Raw genomic sequence first — 23,579 nt, forward strand, 5'->3', positions numbered from 1 at the left:
TGCTGCAACTATAAACTGGTGATGTCAATTCACTCCTTGGACTTTCCTTGGAATGATTTGATATGGTGTATTACAATGCCGGGGTGAAAAGGTGCTACCAGTACTCTAGTCTGTAGGGACTAAAATCTGATGACAATTGACAACTCGGACTTTCCTTACAATAACTTGATGTGTATTCGAATCAGAGAGTCACATAATCTGACACTACAGGTGGCCAGTGCCCACAGGAATATGTCTTGGCTGGTCTATTGGTGGAGTTGTGTTAAGTAAAGTTTTGCACTGTTGACAAATGACAACTGATACCGCACAAAGGAGTGACTTTGGGACTAAACGTTGGAAATGAGTTGTTGTTAAATGTATATATGATTGCAGAGTGAGTGCGAGTGAATGAGAAGTGTTCTGGGTTGAATGATGATGGATTAAAGACATCTTATACAAGTTCGTTCCTTGTCCAGTTCTGTTCAGAGAAAACTCTGTTCATACCATATTTACCTCAGTTTGTTCTCTCTCAGTAAGAACAAAGTTTTTGACTTATTTAATGGATTCGTACTCCGTCTACCGGTTACGTCTCTAGGTACTGTTGCCGACTCAACAGAAGCCATTCCATATGCGTAATTGTGGAAGTGATGTTTATGCGTCTCAGAAGTTACCCCGTGTCTATATTAGACAAATATTTATCACGACAATGGACAAAACGTCGGCAGACGTTTTTTGTTTATGTTAATGCATAGGGTAACAAAATGCTAATTTTATCACGACAACTCACAGATAATTTTATTGAAATAACGCTATATTTTATAAAAACAATCGAAATTAAATGCAAATTTTGTATATAAATACTAATTTCACGAAAACTTATGTTAAAAATAAATTTTAATTGCACAAAAACAAAATTCTAACCAAATTTTACAATAAAATTTTACAACGTTGTCTAAACAATTGTTTAGACAACACTGTCATAACGACGTTATAACGCTAAAAAGTGCCGTCTGTACCTGCTAATTTTTTATCATGATAATAATTTGACGTTTAGCATAATAAATATTTGTCTAATATAGACATGGGGTTAGGCAGCGGGATAACAATGGTCAGAGATTAGATAGCTCAAGTACTTGAGTAGGAAATTCCATATAAGTAAATTGCATTTAAGAAACACAATGGGGTGGTGATGAGTCGTCACAGAAGCTCAATTAGTGGTTGAAAAAGACCACCGTAAAACAGGGCCAACAAGGCAGCTGTTTACGTAAAGCACTTTGACATTCATTCTTGGGATTATTTAAAGTTTGACGAAATCAAAAGTGTTCAATTTTTGTTTAGTAAAATTTTAAAATACCCTTTGCCAACCCTGCAATGTGTGATCTCACCGACACATAAAAAAGTGTTAAATTTATAGTTTTTTCCTTGTTTCTATAAAAAGAAATTTTTTTGTTCTTATTGTAATTTGACGTTATAAATGTTACGTCTAATAAATGATGAAAAAGAAAATAAAATTAAAAATAGCGATCGCCAATGAAAATGTATTAAAACAGCTGTTAAATTTGTTAAATTATAAAGCAAAATAAAAACAAAAGGTAAAACTAAGAAATTTACTCACAACAGTGATCATTTGTTTTCATAGCAACAACAACAGCATGATCTAAACATGAGACAAAATTGTGGCAGCCAGAGAGTAGCGACATTGAAAAGAGTGTGAAAAAAATGGGAAATTGAGAGCAGAATATGTAATTATCTTTTATTAACGCATACTTAACAAAAATATTTTTAAATCATTTTATAAATAACCAAATGATGTGATAATTTATTTATTATACAATTTCTGTTGTCATTATTTTAGTGTTGTTATGTGTGAATGTAGAAGAGTGTTGTGTTGTGTCCTTGACCTTTACACTTAAAATTGGGTGAAAATTTGTTTGTGCTATTTAAATTTCTGTTTTCATTTTTCAAAGAAAATTTTAAAAAATTGCAGACTCTGGTTAATTTAAGCAATTGGAGTAAATAAAGAAATAATCATGCAAAATTTGGTTAATTTTTTTGTGTTTTTGGCAGATGATTTTAATGAAATTATAGCAGAAAATATAATAAAAAATACTTGATAGATTTAAATTCATGATTTCCACAGTATTACTCAAATTTATAGATTTTATTTTAATTTTTCTAAAATGTTTCGAATTTGGATTTTTCAAATTTGTTGTTCTTTTTAAAATCTAATCATTATACGTATAAGTGTTATTTAAAAATAAACATTATTAAGTATACGTCACGGTACTCAATTAAATAAATATCAATCATACGTTCAGGGCTCCATGCAGCAAAACATAAGTAAAATGAAAGAGAGCAAAGCAAAAAGTGAGTGAGAGTGAAAATTTTAGCATTCTATTTATGCAACTTTGTATTTTTAAAGTGATGCCAACTATAACAATTTAAAAGCACTAAACAAATTATTTAGTATTTCAACTATAAGACTTTAAAATAGAAAAAATTACACAATTATTAAAAAAATATTTGCATAGAGAATTTAAAATTTCTTATCAATCCATTTTTATTTAGTGAAAATTAACAAGCATTAGCAAATTTGTATTTAAAATTTTTAAAATAATACTGAAAATCACTATATAGACATCACTTCGTGCGTCATAAGACCACTAAATTGTTGGAGAACATAAAAACAAACCTATTAAAATATTATTTGTCTATTTAATAGATTTTTAAGCTACAAACACCAAATAAATCTTGAAAGCTATATATACTTATAGACGATCTTGATGCTTGACGTAGTACCATGGACTTTGCAATATTCTTTAAATATAAATATAATTATTAAAAAAAAACAAAATAAAATATTTATTTTTATTGCATAAAAGCATTGATATTTTAACAACAAAAATAATAAGGCAAATTTTTAAACGATAATCTTTAAAACATATAGATTTTCTTTACAAAAAAAATCTAATCACCAAATCATAAATCTTCTATAAATTGTTTTTTTTTAATGTATAATAGCTTAAAAAATCAGTTTAAACTATACTTTTTCAAGTACTTTCCGCTTATCTGGTGTCTATAGATTAGTTAAAAATAAATCATAAATTTATTTTTTAACTGTTTACTGATCAAAGTAAACTTAACAGTTATTAAACTATTTAGTATTAGGTTTAAGAGACAGATAATTTGCTACTGATGTCATAATTTAATAATCAATAAAATCAATCAGAAAATAAACAAAAACTACTACTGATAACTAAATATGTATTCTAGTCTATAATCTAGTCTATAGTCTTGTCTATAGTCTAGTCTATAGTCTTGCCTATAGTCTTGCCTATATTCTAGTCTATAATCTAGTCTATAGTCTAGTCTATAGTCTAGTCTATAGTCTAGTCTATAGTCAAGTCTATAGTCTAGTCTATAGTCTAGTCTAAAATCTAGTTTATAGTCTTGTCTATAGTCTAGTCTATAGTCTAGTCTATAGTCTAGTCTATAGTCTAGTCTATAGTCTAGTCTATAGTCTAGTCTATAGTCTAGTCTATAGTCTAGTCTATAGTCTAGTCTATAGTCTTGTCTATAGTCTTGTCTATAGTCTAGTCTATAGTCTTGTCTATAGTATAGTCTATAGTCTAGTCTTTAGTCTAGTCTATAGTCTAGTCTATAGTCTAGTCTATAGTCTATTCTGTGATCTAGTCTATAGTCTAGCCTGTAGTCTATAGTCTAGTCTATACTATAGAGTATAGTCTAGTCTATAATCTAGTCTATAGTCTAATCTAGAGTTGACGAAAACTATGCCAATAATCGATTATCAATTATTAATAGTGTAAAAAGTTTTGAATCTGAGATTTATGTCAATATTTTAACAAGATGTTTATCTAGACAAAAAGTCTATGTACTTATTAAACAATCATAATTAAAAAAAATTCCAACTTATGACGGCTCTTATGCACCCTTCATGTTTAGGGTGCATAAGAGCCGAAAACATTGGGTTTGTGAACTAAATAAAATATATTCTAAAATTACCCCCTCCCATTAAAGTAATCACTTTTAGAATGACAAACTCGTATGTCTAGGATGTAGGGTATTAAAATACAGACATTTATAATATTTGTGTTAAGACATAAACAAGTGCGTGTCATTATTCATTTTTAAAAGTCCAATTTTTATTTTGTATTTTCAAATTATCTAGAACCGAAAAAAGCACACACACACTAATGTGTGCTTTTTTCGGTTCTAGTTTTTTTTTTATATTAAACTCACTTGGATGAGGCTATAATCTAGTTGGCAATTAGGTCATTGTACATTGTTGGTAATATATCTAAAGTTAAGTTCATATTCATAAATATTTGATATGATTATTTGTATTATCATTGGTGGCAGTGCACTTGTTAAAGTGACTACCTTTTGTTGTAGGGAAGTTTTTATCTAAATCAATTTCAAAGTACAAATCAACGGCTATATATGATTGCTTTAACCAATAACTGCCAGACCAGCTAACCATCAATATACAAAAATGAAAAACAACCTAATCATGATTATTTATCACTCACTCATATTTACTTAAAATTTTTTTCGTTTATTTTTTCTTTTCGAAAATAAAAAAAAAATCATACAATGTAAACGCGTGGTATTATTTATTAGTTTTTTGTTCAATAGTATGGGTGTGATAAAAAATCCTAATCAAAAAATAAAAAAAAAAATTGTTAAAGTATATTGGAAGAACTTTATCATTTCTTTAAAATTCATTATTTAGTTTAGACATCGGCATTTAGGTATTTAGACAGTTATTTAATAGTTTTTTATTTGCCTTTTTTAAAAGAAAATTTCATTAAAGTTTAAAAAAGTATACTTTCTTTAGATTAAACATTATTTATTGATTTTAGTTGTTTTAAAGAAATTTCAAAGGCTGGTTGTTTTTCGCTATTTTTCAAAATTAATTGCTGCCGTTGGGTTTAGCAGGTGTTAAAATTAAAATAAAATTTATAATTCTTAAGAAATCTGAATTGTATTTAAAGTGTTTTTTTTTCTAGATAATCTAAATTGTTTAGCCGGCTAAAAACGATTTGTGCATATCATTTAATAAAAATAAATTAATAAAGTTAAACAAGTGCTAATTGTGGAATTGTTAATTTGGAATAACAACTTATGAAGTGATTTAATCAAAAAATCTGATAAAAATTTTAAGAAAAAATTTTCAAGAAAGGAAAAAATATAGAAAAACACATTGCGAATAATTTTGCAAAAAAAGTGAGCAGTGGAAACAGGCATAAAAATATGTGTTTTAAAGTGCAAAGTCCATTTTAAAATAAAATTCTAAAATTCTCTTAAAATATGCAATATTTATTAAAATTCTACAAATACCTTAAATGAAAAGATCAAAGTACACGTTATCTCAAACTAAAATCATATTTATAACATTTTCCAATTTTTTTACGAAAAATTCTAAAAATATGCAGAAGAATAAAACGCGTCTCTCACACATTTCGATTCCGATCGAAAGGGGAATTATTATTCTTTTTTTTATACCCTACGCCACTTTACTGGGAAGGTTATATTGACTTTGTCCTGGTGTTAGTAACATACAAAGATATTCATCTTAACCTTAAGGGTTTAGTATAATTATCTAAGTCATTTAATTAATGTCTGTCTTACTGGCTGGCTGTCCATGTAAACCTTATGCGCAAGGTATAGGTCGCAATTTTCAATACAATTGGATCAAACTTGGTACAAAACCTATTGAAAATTGTTTAAAACGGTTTGCCTTCCCCTACAACATTACCTCCGGGCCTTTGAGTTTATAATTGTGTTAAATATACCTGTATCTCAAATTTCTTATAAACATTTCTACAGAAAATTAGTTTTTCGTGAATAAATTGCTTAAATATTGATTATGGAAAATAAATAAGATTTACTTTTCATAGCTGGTGTAGGGTATTTTATAGTCGACCACGCCTGACTATACTTTCTTACTTGTTCTACTTAAATAAAGGAATTAAAAATTGTTTTCAACAATTTATTTACAAAACGATCAATTTTCAATTACTTACCATTTTCATTACATAGATGTAGTTTAATAACTTCTTTGTTATAATGTGTTATATAAATACTTTCTAATACATTAATCATCTAAATCGTAGAACTTTAGGTGCTTTGTACGCCTTTTATACGATTTAAGGCTTAAACAAGTTTCTTATCTTATTTTTCTAATTACTTGTAAGCGATTGTGATAGGTACTTGCCTTCAATGATATCATCGAATTAAAAATAATGACTTAAAATATAGAGTGATGTTACTACTGAAATCGTAATTGACTAACTACCCAACAAAAGCTTTAATTACCATGTACACAATACACATACACAATAGCATTTCAAGTCAATCTTTTAAAACTTTGATGTCATTGTAGGCAACTGCATATAATTTGTATTGCTTACAAGTAATAAGCGAAATCAGTGAATGTAAACAATGTGAACAAACGTATTGAGCTTCTATATCTTCATGGAAAAGTTGAACACATTATTAATAATACTTTACTAGACTACTTATGTATAATCGAGACGATTTATAGTTGTCATTGAAATGTATGTTAATATGTAAGTGATTACAACTGCAAGTCACTACCAAGATTTTGCAGGACTTAATTCATCTACATTATTCAGATAAAACTTTGATATCAAGGTTCAATATTAACTTATCGATTATTAAACTTTCTAATTTTGATTATAATGATTTAAAAAATCTCTTAAAATAAATTCAAAATCTTTTAATAACACAATTTGAACCGGTTATAAACTGCGTTTGCTTTTAATTACAAAAAAAAATATTATAATTATATTAAATAATTTTTAAATTAAAAAAAATAATTGTTAAAAATCTTGTTTTTAAGTAATTTCTTTTTTTCTTAACCGGTAAAAATTTTTTTTACAAAATTATATATACAGTTTAAAAGTTCAGTTAAAGACTTAACAGGGTTTTAATTACATTTTTGTAATAATTTTATTTTGTATTAAACATTTACTTAAAATTATTTCATATTTAATACGTTTATTGGCTATCGTATAAATTTACTACTTATAACTTAAGTACGTCAAATTGTGAGTGCCTACTGGTTATAGAATTATCAAATACTAGTTTACTACTAAGTTATACTTTTTTAATTTGTTAAAATATTATCACATACATATGTACATATTTATTTCGATATTGAATTATATTTAATTTTTTTTTATTGTTTTGGGATGTTTTAAACAAATTGGTCACATAATTTTTATTAAGACAAGCATATATTTCAAAATTTAAATTCCAAAGTGTGCCAAAAATATGAAGAATAGTGCTAAGAATGTACATATATTTATGGAAAACAAATTTCTAGTTTGACATAAGGTTAAGTTTATAAATCTGATTGGGTGCTAAATTTAGAGCTTTTTTCTAAGAATGCATTATTCATTTTGCGACTTAAATTATGATTTATAGTAAAAAATTAAAAGTTAACAAATCTGAGAGGAATATTAATTAAAATTGAAATATTTTTGAATTCTACAAATTGTGATAAATAAGGAAGACTTTTGCATCAAAAGGCTAGATAATGACTTTCAATTGTAATTACTTACATAACAACATGCATGGAAGTAGTCTAATGAGGACTTACTAATAATGTGTTATATAAATACTTTCTAATTCATTAGTCTTCTATAGATGCAGTATATTCTTTTCATGCGATTTACAACGAATACTTTTTGTGTAAGTTTTAGTTCAGTTTTAGTTCAGTTTTAGTTCAGTTTTAATTTAGTTCTAGTTCAGTTCTAGTTCAGTTCTAGTTCAGTTCTAGTTCAGTTCTAGTTCAGTTCTAGTTCAGTTCTAGTTCAGTTCTAGTTCAGTTCTAGTTCAGTTCTAGTTCAGTTCTAGTTCAGTTCTAGTTCAGTTCTAGTTCAGTTCTAGTTCAGTTCTAGTTCAGTTCTAGTTCAGTTCTAGTTCAGTTCTAGTTCAGTTCTAGTTCAGTTATAGTTCAGCTCTAGTTCATTTCTAGTTCAGTTCTAGTTCAGTTCTAGTTCAGTTCTAGTTCAGTTCTAGTTTAGTACTAGTTCAGTTCTAGTTCAGTTCTAGGTTATTTCAAGTTCAGTACTACTTCAGTTCTAGTTCGTTTTAAATTAAACAAACGGATTTTACAATAAATGGTAGTAAAAGTTGTTGCTATAAATTTATTCAGATCTTAATTAAGAGTAAACTTTTTGAGATTTTTGTAGCTCCTAAAACTATATATACTAGAAAATATTTATGAATTTAATACACATCATTAATAAGACGTTATTTAACAACTTCTGTGTAATCACAACAATATGCAGTAGTGGTTAAAAAGTATGTATATGTGTGGTTACAACAGAAATTCATTACTGAGGCTGTTTTCTTATTAAAAGCGCTTGAATAAATTGTTTTTTACTCAACAACTTTTAAAAGCTTTACTAAAAGAAACACAAGTTTTATTTTTACAAAATAAATATTTATTTAAAATGAAAACAATATTGTTAACAAATTAACTTTGTTAATTATTCTCTAGAAAACTTCCCCTTTTAAGCCACTATTTAATAACTAATATTTACAAGTTTATTTAATTTGTTTATAATTTTTAGTTACTTTTATAAACTTTAACTTAAAAAAACTAATAATTTTTTCCATTTTATTTTATTTACAGAATACAAACAACAGCTATAAATTTTAAAATATTCCTTGAAACAAATCAACAATACAACTTACTCCCTCCCTTCCAAAGAAGAAATAAATTCAACTATAGTTTACTTTTTTTTATATTATTATTATTATTGGGATTTATTTACATTTTTTTTGTTAAATCCTGCTCTTCTCTAATCTAATCAAACGCAACTGATACCATATAAAATAAGATAAAAACATAACAATGGCCTTAATTATGAAATACATAGACAGCATTAACAGATATATGGACTCACATGGCGGTAAGTTGTTATACATATTTATATATATTTTTGTATATTTTATTAAGGGATAAGTTTTACTCTCTGATCTCAGGTTTGGGGTGTAATGATTACACAATGAATTCATTACATTACCAATTACAATTACTTGAAATGTATAATTGAGCTATCACTAATAACAATTATTTATATTTAAAGTTGATCAATTATAGTTGCTTTTAAGTAAGGTATAATTACTAAATTAATATTAGTAATTAAAACTGTAATTAAAACTGTAACTGTAATTGCTAACATTTAAATTTCAATTACTTTGAATATATTGACGTTTTGCCTATTACAATAACTTGTTATGTGTTACAATTACAATTAGTTGTAATTGTAATAACAATTTTCGAACTTACAATTACTCTTAATACCTTTTTAAGCAATAATCAATTGTAATTATTTGTAATTAAAGTTTTACAATTACAATTATTTGTAATTTGAATTAAATTTTTGTAGTTATAGTTACTTGAACTTTAGATATTACTAATATCTAATTATATAGTTAGTAAACCTATCTAACTCATTTATATTAAGTAAAACCAGTTCCAGTTAAAAACACCAAAATATAAATACAAAAATACATACAAAAATAGTTCGTTCGTGTGTGTTAAAAAATAAATAAATCGTGATACAAATATTATATAATATATTTTTTAAAAAAGTTTTAAAGATTTATTTTCGGAAATATTTTTATTAAATAAATAATTAATAAACATAATGCCAAAAAATATAAATAAAGGCAAGACAAGTTAATTAAAATTTTATTAAATACTCCTTAACCATTCAAAACACACAGCACGTGAATAAAATTTCAAAACTTTCTATACCAAACAAAATGGCAATTATGTGATTTTTGGTCTTTTTTTTTCCTCAAATATTAACAAAAGTGTATGGTCCATAATTCTCGTCTATGAGTTGGCGTTTGTAAATCAATCTTTGTTACCTATTTTGTACTTATCACACAACAAAATTTAATATTTATTAATAATTTATTTATTATTTTTTCCATTCATTTAAAGTTAGTTGCATGTTTTTGTCTATTATATTATTTGTTGTGTGTAGGTCAAGCAATTAGTGATCATGTGTTAAAATTTAAAATTTACAAAACTGTGAACTAACTTCTTGTAAATACTATGAAAATATGATGAAACATTTTTAGTCTTTATACGTTTATAATTTTTCAAGGTTAATTCTCTCTTTAGTCGCGTTTTACCTACGTTTTGTTGTTGTTTTTTAATGTATTTATAATTTTCGGAAATTACGCTGGAGTCTTCATTTAAATCGTACAATTATGTGTGTGTGTTTAAAAGAAATATCGAATGAATATTAAAATCAAATCAATTATATGGTTTGAGCAAGTGAATATTTACGAAACGATACTGCATGAATATTTATTTAATGACCATATGAAGTTTGGTTGGTTGTACACCATTGCCAACAGGATTGATAACGTTGCGAACTTCGATTATTTCATTTAAACTGAACTAGAACTGAACTAGATCTCAACTAGAACTGAACTAGAACTGAGCTAGAACTGAACTAGAACTGAACTAGAACTGAACTAGAACTGAACTAGAACTGAACTAGAACTGAACTAGAACTGAACTAGAACTGAACTAGAACTGAACTAGAACTGAACTAGAACTGAACTAGAACTGAACTAGAACTGAACTAGAACTGAACTAGAACTGAACTAGAACTGAACTAGAACTGAACTAGAACTGAACTAGAACGGAACTAGAACTGAAGTAGAACTGTACTAGAACTGAACTAGAACTGAACTAGAACTAGAACTGAACTAGAACTAGAACTAGAACTAGAACTGAACTAGAACTAGAACTGAACTAGAACTGAACTAGAACTGAACTAGAACTGAACTAGAACTGATTATTTGTTGTGTGTAGGTCAAGCAATTAGTGATCATGTGTTAAAATTTAAAATTTACAAAACTGTGAACTAACTTCTTGTAAATACTATGAAAATATGATGAAACATTTTTAGTCTTTATACGTTTATAATTTTTCAAGGTTAATTCTCTCTTTAGTCGCGTTTTACCTACGTTTTGTTGTTGTTTTTTAATGTATTTATAATTTTCGGAAATTACGCTGGAGTCTTCATTTAAATCGTACAATTATGTGTGTGTGTTTAAAGAAATATCGAATGAATATTAAAATCAAATCAATTATATGGTTTGAGCAAGTGAATATTTACGAAACGATACTGCATGAATATTTATTTAATGACCATATGAAGTTTGGTTGGTTGTACACCATTGCCAACAGGATTGATAACGTTGCGAACTTCGATTATTTCATTTAAACTGAACTAGAACTGAACTAGATCTCAACTAGAACTGAACTAGAACTGAGCTAGAACTGAACTAGAACTGAACTAGAACTGAACTAGAACTGAACTAGAACTGAACTAGAACTGAACTAGAACTGAACTAGAACTGAACTAGAACTGAACTAGAACTGAACTAGAAACTGAACTAGAACTGAACTAGAACTGAACTAGAACTGAACTAGAACTGAACTAGAACTGAACTAGAACTGAACTAGAACTGAACTAGAACTGAACTAGAACTGAACTAGAACTGAACTAGAACTGAACTAGAACTGAACTAGAACTGAACTAGAACTGAACTAGAACAACTAGAACTGAACTAGAACTGAACTAGAAACTAAACTAGAACTGAACTAGAACTGAACTAGAACTGAACTAGAACTGAACTAGAACTGAACTAGAACTGAACTAGAACTGAACTAGAACTGAACTAGAACTGAACTAGAACTGAACTAGAACTGAACTAGAACTGAACTAGAACTGAACTAGAACTGAACTAGAACTGAACTAGAACTGAACTAGAACTGAACTAGAACTGAACTAGAACTGAACTAGAACTGAACTAGAACTGAACTAGAACTGAACTAGAACTGAACTAGAACTGAACTAGAACTGAACTAGAACTGAACTAGAACTGAACTAGAACTGAACTAGAACTGAACTAGAACTGAACTAGAACTGAACTAGAACTGAACTAGAACTGAACTAGAACTGAACTAGAACTGAACTAGAACTGAACTAGAACTGAACTAGAACTGAACTAGAACTGAACTAGAACTGAACTAGAACTGAACTAGAACTGAACTAGAACTGAACTAGAACTGAACTAGAACTGAACTAGAACTGAACTAGAACTGAACTAGAACTGAACTAGAACTGAACTAGAACTGAACTAGAACTGAACTAGAACTGAACTAGAACTGAACTAGAACTGAACTAGAACTGAACTAGAACTGAACTAGAACTGAACTAGAACTGAACTAGAACTGAACTAGAACTGAACTAGAACTGAACTAGAACTGAACTAGAACTGAACTAGAACTGAACTAGAACTGAACTAGAACTGAACTAGAACTGAACTAGAACTGAACTAGAACTGAACTAGAACTGAACTAGAACTGAACTAGAACTGAACTAGAACTGAACTAGAACTGAACTAGAACTGAACTAGAACTGAACTAGAACTGAACTAGAACTGAACTAGAACTGAACTAGAACTGAACTAGAACTGAACTAGAACTGAACTAGAACTGAACTAGAACTGAACTAGAACTGAACTAGAACTGAACTAGAACTGAACTAGAACTGAACTAGAACTGAACTAGAACTGAACTAGAACTGAACTAGAACTGAACTAGAACTGAACTAGAACTGAACTAGAAACTGAACTAGAACTGAACTAGAACTGAACTAGAACTGAACTAGAACTGAACTAGAACTGAACTAGAACTGAACTAGAACTGAACTAGAACTGAACTAGAACTGAACTAGAACTGAACTAGAACTGAACTAGAACTGAACTAAACTGAACTAGAACTGAACTAGAACTGAACTAGAACTGAACTAGAACTGAACTAGAACTGAACTAGAACTGAACTAGAACTGAACTAGAACTGAACTAGAACTGAACTAGAACTGAACTAGAACTGAACTAGAACTGAACTAGAACTGAACTAGAACTGAACTAGAACTGAACTAGAACTGAACTAGAACTGAACTAGAACTGAACTAGAACTGAACTAGAACTGAACTAGAACTGAACTAGAACTGAACTAGAAACTGAACTAGAACTGAACTAGAACTGAACTAGAACTGAACTAGAACTGAACTAGAACTGAACTAGAACTGAACTAGAACTGAACTAGAACTGAACTAGAACTAGAACTGAACTAGAACTAGAACTAGAACTAGAACTGAACTAGAACTAGAACTGAACTAGAACTGAACTAGAACTGAACTAGAACTGAACTAGAACTGAACTAGAACTGAACTAGAACTTAACTAGAACTACAACAGAACTACAACTGAACTAGAACTGAACTAGAACTGAACTAGAACTGAACTAGGACTGAACTAGAACTGAACTAGAACTGAACTAGAACTGAACTAGAACTGAACTAGAACTGAACTAGAACTGAACTAGAACTGAACTAGAACTGAACTAGAACTGAACTAGAACTGAACTAGAACTGAACTAGAACTGAACTAGAACTGAACTAGAACTGAACTAGAACTGAACTAGAACTGAACTAGAACTGAACTAGAACTGAACTAGAACTGAACTAGAACTGAACTAGAACTGAACTAGAACTAGAACTAGAACTGAACTAGAACTAGAACTGAACTAGAACTGAATGGCATATTTATGCCTCTAGGTATAAAAGGGGTACCTCCAATAGTGCTTACCAAAAAAATTGATTAATATATTTTTGTTAACATATAAACATTATAATGTGATGTATAGAGTAATAAAATAGATTTCCTAATGACCGATAGAGCTATTTGCATATTATTTTTAGTTAATACTATAATAGAAAACATGGAATATTTTATTATCATAAATTAATTATTCTATTATTTTCTTATTTTTAGATCCCCGAACGAAGGATTGGCCAATGATGTCATCACCATTTCCCACATTAGCTGTATGCCTCACATATGTTTACATAGTCAAGGTAAAGGAAATATAATATTTAATAATTTATTATACAGAGCAATAAATTTTATAAATTTAATTACTAATAATGGACATTGGTGTATAAAACTGGTATTGGCAAAGAGTTTCTGTTATGAGTTCTCTTGCGTTCTTATTTTCTTATGTGTTAATGTTTACATATAAGATGCTGCCAGTGTATTTATTTGTATCTCTCTGAGCAATCATGGTAGAATGAGAACTTTTTAAATTAAACAAAACTGGTGTAACAATCTGCCTTAAGTTACTAGTTTTCGTTTGTCATTTGTTTTATTTAATTTGAAAAGAAATACTTGAAATTATTTTTTTTTATTTTACAGGTTCTCGGACCACGATTAATGGAGAATCGCAAACCATTCCGTTTACAAAACACATTAATTTTATACAATGCAGTACAAGTGATATTTAGCGCCTGGATATTCTACGAGGTAAGTTGTCTCACTCCACACTATTTTAACGTGTATGAGCCCTTTTTTAAGACTCTAACCAAAAAAATATTTTCCAAAAACAAGTTTACAGCAATGTGGGTCCAATATCAAACAATAAAAGAATATACAACTTAAGTTATATATTTAAAACATAAAACATATTTACTCTTATATATCAAAGAACAAAAAAAATCATCAAATTTGTTAAATGTTTTCGTTCATCCTAGCAAAGAAAAAAGAGAAACGTATTAATTAAATTAATACATTTCCAGCTAAATTTAGTTAACTTTTTTTTCTTTTTTTGCAGCTTTTCATTTAAAATATTTGGTTTCATTTAAATTACATATTTTGCATATTTTCGTATTTATTGTTGAATTTTATGTTTTTGTTTTAAGTTGTGTGTTTTTCGTTCGTTCTTTTTTATTAAATGTTAAAGTTGTAATATTTTTCTAGTGTTTAATGGGAGGCTGGTGGGGTCATTACAGCTTTACATGCCAGCCCGTGGAGTATAATGATCATCCTCGTACCAAACGAGTAAGTTTTCGCAGTGGTTGTTAATACTGTTTTAAACAGTATTAACGGAAAAAATAATTAATTAAAAACTTGACTATTGATTTAAAAAAAAATCAATTAAAAAAATCCTACAGTCTGAGCACTCTCGAAAGCAAAAAAAAATTTGCTTAATTTTTAAAAAATTTAAAAAAAGGAAAAACTGGTTTTAGTGTTAAACATGTAATTGTTTAAATTTCTTTAATTGCTTTCATCATTTTTAAAAGGTTCCTTTTCGTTCCTATACCTTTACATCCGTACTTTACTTAATTTGCAGCTTTTTTTATATGACATAAGCTTTTAAAAGCTCTAATATTAACCCATTTTAGCAGCAGCGCCTTTTTATTTGTGGGAAATTTCAAATAAAATTACTAAATTAATCATTATTTTGCAGCTTTAAATATTAATTTGTATTTCATTTTTTTAAGATTTTTTCTTTAATTAAATGTTTTAGTTTTGTTTTTCATTTTAAAACTTATTTGTGCACCACTCATTTTTTTACTTTTTTTTCATCTTTCACATTTGTTATAAATATTTCTGCTTTTTTTATATTTTTAATTATTAGTAAGTATTTCTTTTATATATTTATGTAAATCATTTTGTTAAAACTTAATTAAACTTTTTCATAAAGCAAACTTTTACTAAGTATGTAGTTAAATAGCAAAATTAATCCTTAAAATAACAACAAAGCGATTTTTAGATCATAAAATTTGGAACTAAAATACTAAACCGTAAATTCTAAACGCCAATAACCTGCATTTAAGCTCTTTTACTTTAATTTTAACTTAACTGATCTCTTGGCGGAGTAACTGATCTAATCTACACTTTGGACTACAAGAGAAACTTGGACGTACAGGATATCTAGGAGTTCGTACAATAATAAAATCAACAGATGTTTAGCTTGTCAAGTTGTATCTTTGGTTTATTGATATATATCATATGATGACGTTATTTATATATTCTTTATTAATGACATTATTTCATTAAAATTACGAACATTTCAAAATTAATGAAACATTTTTCGTTAATTCAATGACATCGGTAATTGAACAAAACGTTTAAGAACAAAAACGTTTAAACATTTTGTATCATATTCTTTCAGTGTATACACCGTGCTTTTTCTTTTCAGTTTTAAACTTTTTTTATTGAAAAAGCTTTTTTGGTTTTTCTTTGAATATAGATTGATGAAGAATTAATAAATAAAACTTTTCTTGACCTAAAAGGAAAATAATTTTAAAATGAATCATTTACTCACCAAAGCTTTTTTTAAACATTCAAAAATAGTATAAAAACTTTTTTTGTTAAAAAATTTAAAAAAAATTTTAAAATTTAAATAAAATTTTTTAATTATTTTAAGCTGTTATTTGTTGTAAACCATCAACCATCAAAGCTTTTGTTTTTGAAAACCTTTTAACTTCTAAAAGCGTAAAAAAGGATGGATTTGTTTCTATAAAGATTGTAATAGCTTTAAAAAGCTTCGTTATTTCTATATTTTAAAACGAAAATAACAAATTTTGAGAGCTTAAGAGTCTTTATTCTGTAAGTTTTAAAATTTTTAACATCTACTTTTATAAGCTTTCTTAGTTTCTTAAAGCTTTATGACATCAAAAAGCGTAAAAGAAGTGTATATTTGTTTTTACAAAGCTTTCGCTGTTCCAAAAATTTTAAAAGTTTTCATAGTTTTAAAGCTTTAGCTCTGTAAGTTGTAAAATATTTAAAATTGTTTTTATATCTTTTAAATTTTTAAAAACATAAAGAAAGTTTCATCTTTCAAAAGCTTTGTGTGCTTTTAACATTTTTAAACTAGTTCTTTAGTTTTAATACTGTGAAAGTTTTAAAAACAACAGCGTTAAAGGTTTAAATAAGCGGAAAGCTTTAAAGCATAAATATTTTGGGCCTTATGCAAATACGATTATTAAAGTTAACAATGGTTAACTGCACACTTTTTCCATATAAAAACAGGTTTTAACAACCATTGTTAACTTAATAATCTTTATGTTTAAACTTAAAAGGCTCTTTAATTTTTAAGAAATTTATGAGAAATAACTTTAAAACTTAAAAAAAAAACTAAACTTGTAAAAGCTCTACAATCCTTAGAAGGTTTCTTCAAGTTTGTGCAAAAAGCAAATACTTTATTTAACTTTTATAAATTCTCAAACAAATCGTTTAAATGAAATTTCCAAAAACCCTAGACACCTTACTGAGGCAAATCTTGTACGCCCTGACATAGAGCCAGGGTACAAAAGCTTTATCATAAATATTTTAGACATGATATCTAGGAATCTGGCATTTACAAATGCCCGAGATATATCTCCGAAGTTTTTCATATATAATCAATATAAACATATGTATATCAAATGATAGTTATGATCGCAATCTTTCCATTGGAAAATACACATATGTAAAAAATTTGCTTTATGAAAAGGATTTTTTGAGATTTATTTATTTTTTTTTTTTTTTTGCTTTTTTATAAATTCATATGTAAGTTATATGTAGTTACTTTTAAATAACTCTTGGGTAAAAATAAACCATTAAAATAATGGCCAAATATCATAAAAAAGGCTTTTATTAACAATGATCACAAAAAGGAAATATATAATTTATGTCTTTAGTCCTAATAGGTCATACGCGTTGTTGTTGTTATTGTTGATTTTCTGTTGTAGTTCTACATATATACATATACACCTAACTGTTGTTGCATCACATCAAAAAACCAAAAAAAAAAGAGAAATATGTCTTAAATTGATAAATTCAACTGGACCAGGAGTGGCTGATCTACCAAGAAACAAAACCCCCACCTTTGCTAATAAACAAACAAAAGAAAACAATCCAAAAACAAATTATCTGTTTCTCTTTCTTGACATCTTCTGTATATTACATATTCTCTTTTGATTTTTTACATTTTCAGATTGGTATATCCGGTTGGCTGACAGGACACTATAGCTTCCGATGTCAGCCGGTTGAGTATAATAATAACCCTAGAGTAACAAGGGTATGTGTTAACCACCACCATGACCACCACAAGCAAATAATTATTTAATTGCAATTAAATTTTAAACAATATCAATGTTAAATTAACAATTAAATGTTCTTTTTTTCTGTTTCGTATATTATACACGAAAAATTATTTGAGAAATTTTAAATAATTTTCTGTTGTTGTCCTTATTTTCGTTTTGGTTTCCTTTTCTTTACTGTTTAATCTAATCTATTCCTTTTGTGTTTTGTTTTTTCGTATTTTATTTCCTGTTCTTTTTTTTTTAAATGCACTAACTTAACATTTGTATTGTATGGTTACTAATTATAGTTTTAGTTTTTTTATATATAAAACCAACTTAATTTAAAATGTTTATAATTTTGGGTGTTTTTAGTTTTTAATATTTATATATATTTTGGTTTTGATTTTATTTAATTGATTATAAAAATCCGTTTATTTCGAGAGAGCTACAGTTTGTTTAAAGAAAACATTTTGTGTATATTATATTTTGTATGAAAATATTAAACAGAGGGGTTATCTTAAAAATCGTTTCGTTTCGAATTTTTTTTTTGTTTCAGAAAAGTTTTCTAACGAATTGATTTGTACAATAAACCCCAGGATTAAGGTCAAACGAACAATTAATTTTTATTTTTTTTATATATAAAATATTTTATTTTATTATTTTTGTTTTTCTAAAAAGAAATTATGTTTATACAAAATTTATTTGCATGAATTTGTTTAAATAATTACACACATAAAACAATGAAAGTGTCTAAAAGGGGAAGTGAAAATAAAACTTTAAATAATAAAAGCTTTAGTATGATTTGAAATTTATTTAAGGAACTTATATTTGTTTTACTTTAAAAGCTTTAAAATGTTTCACATTTTTTATACTTAAAAAAAGCTTTTAATTTATTAAATTTTTTTGTGATAAATTGACGGAAAAGCTTTCGATTTAAAAAAGCTCTAAAAGCTTTAGAGCTTTTATAACAGTCAAGTCTTATGATTCAAAACGTTTATCTTATAAATATATTAAATAAGTTTGTAATTGTTGTTGTTTAAAAGCTTTTTAAAATTTACCAAAAAATTAATCCTAATGATACAAAAGCTTTCGAGCATGCAATATATTTTAGCTTTAAAGCCATTTACAATGAATCACTACAAATGTTTAATCAAAACTTTAAATTAAATTTAAAATTTAATTTAAACTTAAAGCCTAATACAATTTAAAAAAATAAACTTTGAAAGCTGTGAAAGCTTTTAAAAGTATTGGTGTTTTAAAAATGTAAAAGAAGTAATAAATCTTAAGACTTTAAAATATTTGACAACTTTGTAAAGCATTGTAATTAGAGTAAAACTTTTTAAATATAAAAAGTTTTTATATTCTGAATTTTTACAAATTAATAATATAAAAAAGCTATTAAATTTTTAAAAGCATTATAGACTTATAAAAGAGAAAAAAGTATATGATGCTATTCAACTGATTTTAATTTTTGTACATTTTCAACAATATTACATGAAAAAGCTTTAAGCTGTTGAATTTTCATTTTACCTAAAAATTATCTAAATAATATATAAAAAATACTCAAGTTTTATTTTCACTTGCCTTCAAGAAAAACTAAACATATTTTCAAATTTCCACTTAATTAATTTAACTTTTTTTAATTTATTTTATCTTCACAAACTCAAAGATGGTTCATGCCTGCTGGTGGTATTATTTCTCAAAATTCACAGAGTTCATGGATACGGTAAGTGTTAAATTGAAATTAAAGCTTTCCAAAAGCTTCCAATTTGTAACAGACATATCAATTAGTAAATAATTTTTCTTTTTCTTAATTAGATATTCTTTGTTTTGCGTAAAAAAGAAAGTCAAATCACCACACTTCATGTTATTCATCACGGCTGTATGCCTATGTCTGTATGGTTTGGTGTTAAATTCACCCCTGGCGGTCACAGTACCTTCTTCGGTTTGCTCAATACCTTTGTACATATTATTATGTATACCTACTATATGTTCTCGGCTATGGGTCCTCAATATCAAAAATATTTGTGGTGGAAAAAGTATTTGACCACTTTGCAAATGGTGTGTACTAAAATAGCTTTAAATTTAATTTCCCAAAATTAATTTTAAAAATGTTTCTATTTCAGGTCCAATTCATTGCTATCATGGTACATGCCTTCCAATTACTCTTCATCGATTGCAATTATCCAAAAGCTTTTGTCTGGTGGATCGGTATGCATGCTGTTATGTTCTTCTTCTTGTTTAATGAATTCTACAAACAAGCTTACAAGGGCCGCAAATCGGTAAGTAGTCTATAACGCTAAATGCAATAAAACATAACAATTTCATCTTTGTTTCATTTAGTAACATTATTTTAATATATTTGCATTATTGGTTCCAATTTAAAAAAAATACTAAAGGTTCTCTAAAATCTCTTCAAATAAAACCTCTAATCATTTCATGACTTTATTAGTAGAAATGTTGGTTGAAGGAAAAAGTAGTTTCGTATGAATTTTGTTATCATTTCATTAGTTGAAAGTAGATTTGTTGTAGATTGTAGATTGAGAAAGAGTATTATTCTGCTCATTTGTGTTACATTTATCATTCTCGGTATAATTGAACGTTATGCTATGTGGTTAGATCTTACAACGTTGGCAGTAAAATGGGCAGAGTATGTCTTATAACAGTGTCATCTTACAACTTTTGTCTTGCAATATTGTCAATAATTTTTTTCTGACAAAGTTGCAATAGAAAAATTGTAAGTTCAGACTATTGTTAGACATTTTCAGAATATTTTACTGAAAACGTTGTAAGATTTGACAACCATGTACGACGGCTACATCAAACCCTAAAACTATCATCAAAACCTAAAACTTTTGCCACAATCTATAAAATCGTATTGCCTCAAATCGCTGATCACAAAGCGCTGTGGGATGACCCAAACGTAATTTTATCGTAAGAACCCGATAATTACGCAGGCTTAACGCAAAGTGTACTTTACAAAAGAATTGAACTGCGCTGAATCCGAATGTGGCCTTAATTTTCCATCACACCAGTACGCACGATCAGTAGGTTGTCCGTGCATTACTTTTTTGTAGCAATGCCTCTAAACGATCAAAATTAATGTAATATATACTATAAAAATAAAGAATATATTTTCTTTAAAAAGGTCTCAGTTTCCTACCAGCGATTAAAAATCTTGATCTTGTAGCGAACTGATCATTTATAGAGATAAAACCAATCTAAAAAATGTATATATTTTTTTTACATTGTCGTGTTCGATATATTAAAAAACAATTTTTGAAAGGACTTTAACGATCTGTATATTTAAAAATTGTGGAATCTAGTCTTATCGATAAAAAACTGGTGATCAATCTCGAGAGTAAATTTCAATAATTTTATCTTGTGAAAATAGGCATCAACAGAGATCTCCAATAAACAAAAAAAAAACTTTTATAAGTGAATTTTTAAAAGTTAATAAGATCAGACATTGTTCTAAGGCACAAACATGAATCGGGGTTTTCACTAAAACACAATATATGTATATCTACATGATAACTTGCATCAACACTTTATTTATCTAATTTGACATTAGTTTCAAACAGTCACTTTTTTTTTAAATACCACTTAAATAAAACACTTTGATTTTATTAGAAAATTATGCAACAATCTGAAAAAAATTGCAAAAATTTAGCTTTAATTATGAAAACAAACAAAAATACACGAAATTACTTTTTCTCCTAACAATAACATTTCAACACTGAAACATAAATCTAGTGCACAATTTTGTAACACCTACGATTTCTAAAACATAACAAATTGGCAATAACTTTAAAAAAAAAGCTATATTTCTACTACATACTAAATATCTATATATTTGTATCTATCTCTATTACTTATACTGCTGTTTCTTATAAAACACATACTCCTCTTCCATTTGTCCCATTTAACAAAATAGAAAATTAGACTCTTAACACATTCCTAACTTATGACATGCCTCCTCTAACCGATAGACAGACAAATCAAATAAACGACCAAACATAACAACTTCCGAAATGGTATCAATGTCATCAATAATATTTTAAAATTCCCACGTTATTTTACATCAACACACCATTTAAAGTGCAAAACCAAAAAAAAAAATCAGTTAAACACTTGTCGCAACATAGTAAATCCGGCCTGTGGTAATGAAATCAAAAGTTAAAGAAAAGAAAACAACAAATAATGAAAAGTAAACCTTGTAAACGAACTAAAATTCCATATAAATAAATATTTTAAGGCCAATAGAGGCAGACAGAAAGCCAAGAAATAAAAAAAAAAAAAACACAATATTATATCATAGATAGAGACCTGAAGATATAGTAAACAAACGACCGTTTAACTGAGTGGCAGACAGGCACCAAGACATGTTAAACAAAACTCTTACTTGTATTAGCTGCAGAGCTTAGTAATCATTGTTAGTCCATCTAACTTACTGGGCTTTCATTTTTTTCTGTTTTCTTTTCATTCAAAAATAAAAAATCCGCTTACAAAAATGTTGCACCTTCTTTTGCTGTTTCTTTTACTATAAAATTTTTCTTTACTCACTACAATTTTTGTTTGTTGTTGCTAAAAAAAAAAAAAAAAAAAAAAAAAAAAAACATTTTTATGATCGTAACAAATTTCTTTACGGTATTTTCTGAGGCTCTTGGTTAAACAAAATTTGTTTACCCACTTAAGACATTACAAATATTAAAGAAATTTTCATTGTCATTTTTATTTTTATTGCCTCGTCAACATAGCAACAGCAAACATACATACATATATATGTACTTCATTATTATACGACGTCATCATGATCGTGATCATCATTATTATTATTATTATTATTACTGTTATTATCACTGTTAACACGTTGTTGTAACCACAAATACATAACACATGAAATTGTTCAATACAACCAACACGAACACTTACAACAAATGCTTTCATTTAAAGGTCTTTAAGTAGGTCTTTATAGGTTTGTTGAGTAAACAGTGCTGGGAATTTATTTATGACTCCCGATCCAAATGAAAGAAACATTAGTTACGGTTTTCAATTAAAATCGATTTCTATTTTAAAAACTTAAAGCACTAACCTGCTTAGTGTTCTAGTCTGGTAGACCGAAGACGGTGGTTTTGATTCCCACCTGTGGCAATGGTTAAGGAGAGCACAACAGGCCTTGTAGATGCCTGAAACACTTTCTTTGCCACTGTCAGGTATTCGCTGAAGATAAATTCAAATATCTTGAGAATGATATTATTCCGGATATGACATTCCTAACGAAAACTGATTCGGATATTCTTAGGAATTACACCCGAGAAGACTATGTTTTTTACCATAAAACGAGCCTAATGATCCAGATGTTTTTTTTTCGGATTTGATGTAATAAACATGGTGTTATCAACATTATCTACTTATTCTGAGAAGATCCATTATTCAGGAGGAATTGTTCTATTTGTTCTTTCTTTATTTACTTTCAATTCAGAACTTATTGCACCGATCGGTTTCGCACTTGTTAATTTCCCCAAGTTTTCTTTCCTCTGTATCAAATACGTTTGATCTTCCATTGCCGAATGCAGAGCATATCACGGGAAGA

General features: G+C 27.6%; 1 protein-coding gene across 15 annotated transcripts in view; it reads left to right on the forward strand.

Moving 5' to 3' along the window:
* LOC111676459 (elongation of very long chain fatty acids protein AAEL008004) overlaps nucleotides 1-23,579 on the forward strand; it is an 84,188-nt gene that overhangs the window by 56,847 nt on the left and 3,762 nt on the right. For 13 of the 15 annotated variants that reach the window (XM_046950684.1, XM_046950686.1, XM_046950680.1 and 10 more), the window contains 8 exons: nucleotides 8,669-8,948; nucleotides 13,911-13,993; nucleotides 14,331-14,438; nucleotides 14,892-14,972; nucleotides 17,896-17,979; nucleotides 19,653-19,709; nucleotides 19,802-20,044; nucleotides 20,110-20,265. In XM_046950684.1, coding sequence (XP_046806640.1) covers nucleotides 8,891-8,948; nucleotides 13,911-13,993; nucleotides 14,331-14,438; nucleotides 14,892-14,972; nucleotides 17,896-17,979; nucleotides 19,653-19,709; nucleotides 19,802-20,044; nucleotides 20,110-20,265 — 870 coding nt within the window. In that variant the 5' untranslated portion in view covers nucleotides 8,669-8,890. The remainder of the gene's footprint in view (nucleotides 1-8,668; nucleotides 8,949-13,910; nucleotides 13,994-14,330; nucleotides 14,439-14,891; nucleotides 14,973-17,895; nucleotides 17,980-19,652; nucleotides 19,710-19,801; nucleotides 20,045-20,109; nucleotides 20,266-23,579) is intronic. The other 2 variants (XM_046950688.1, XM_046950689.1) reach the window with 2 other exon arrangements.

Source organism: Lucilia cuprina, chromosome 4 (assembly GCF_022045245.1).
Source record: "Lucilia cuprina isolate Lc7/37 chromosome 4, ASM2204524v1, whole genome shotgun sequence".
Lineage (NCBI taxonomy): Eukaryota > Metazoa > Arthropoda > Insecta > Diptera > Calliphoridae > Lucilia > Lucilia cuprina.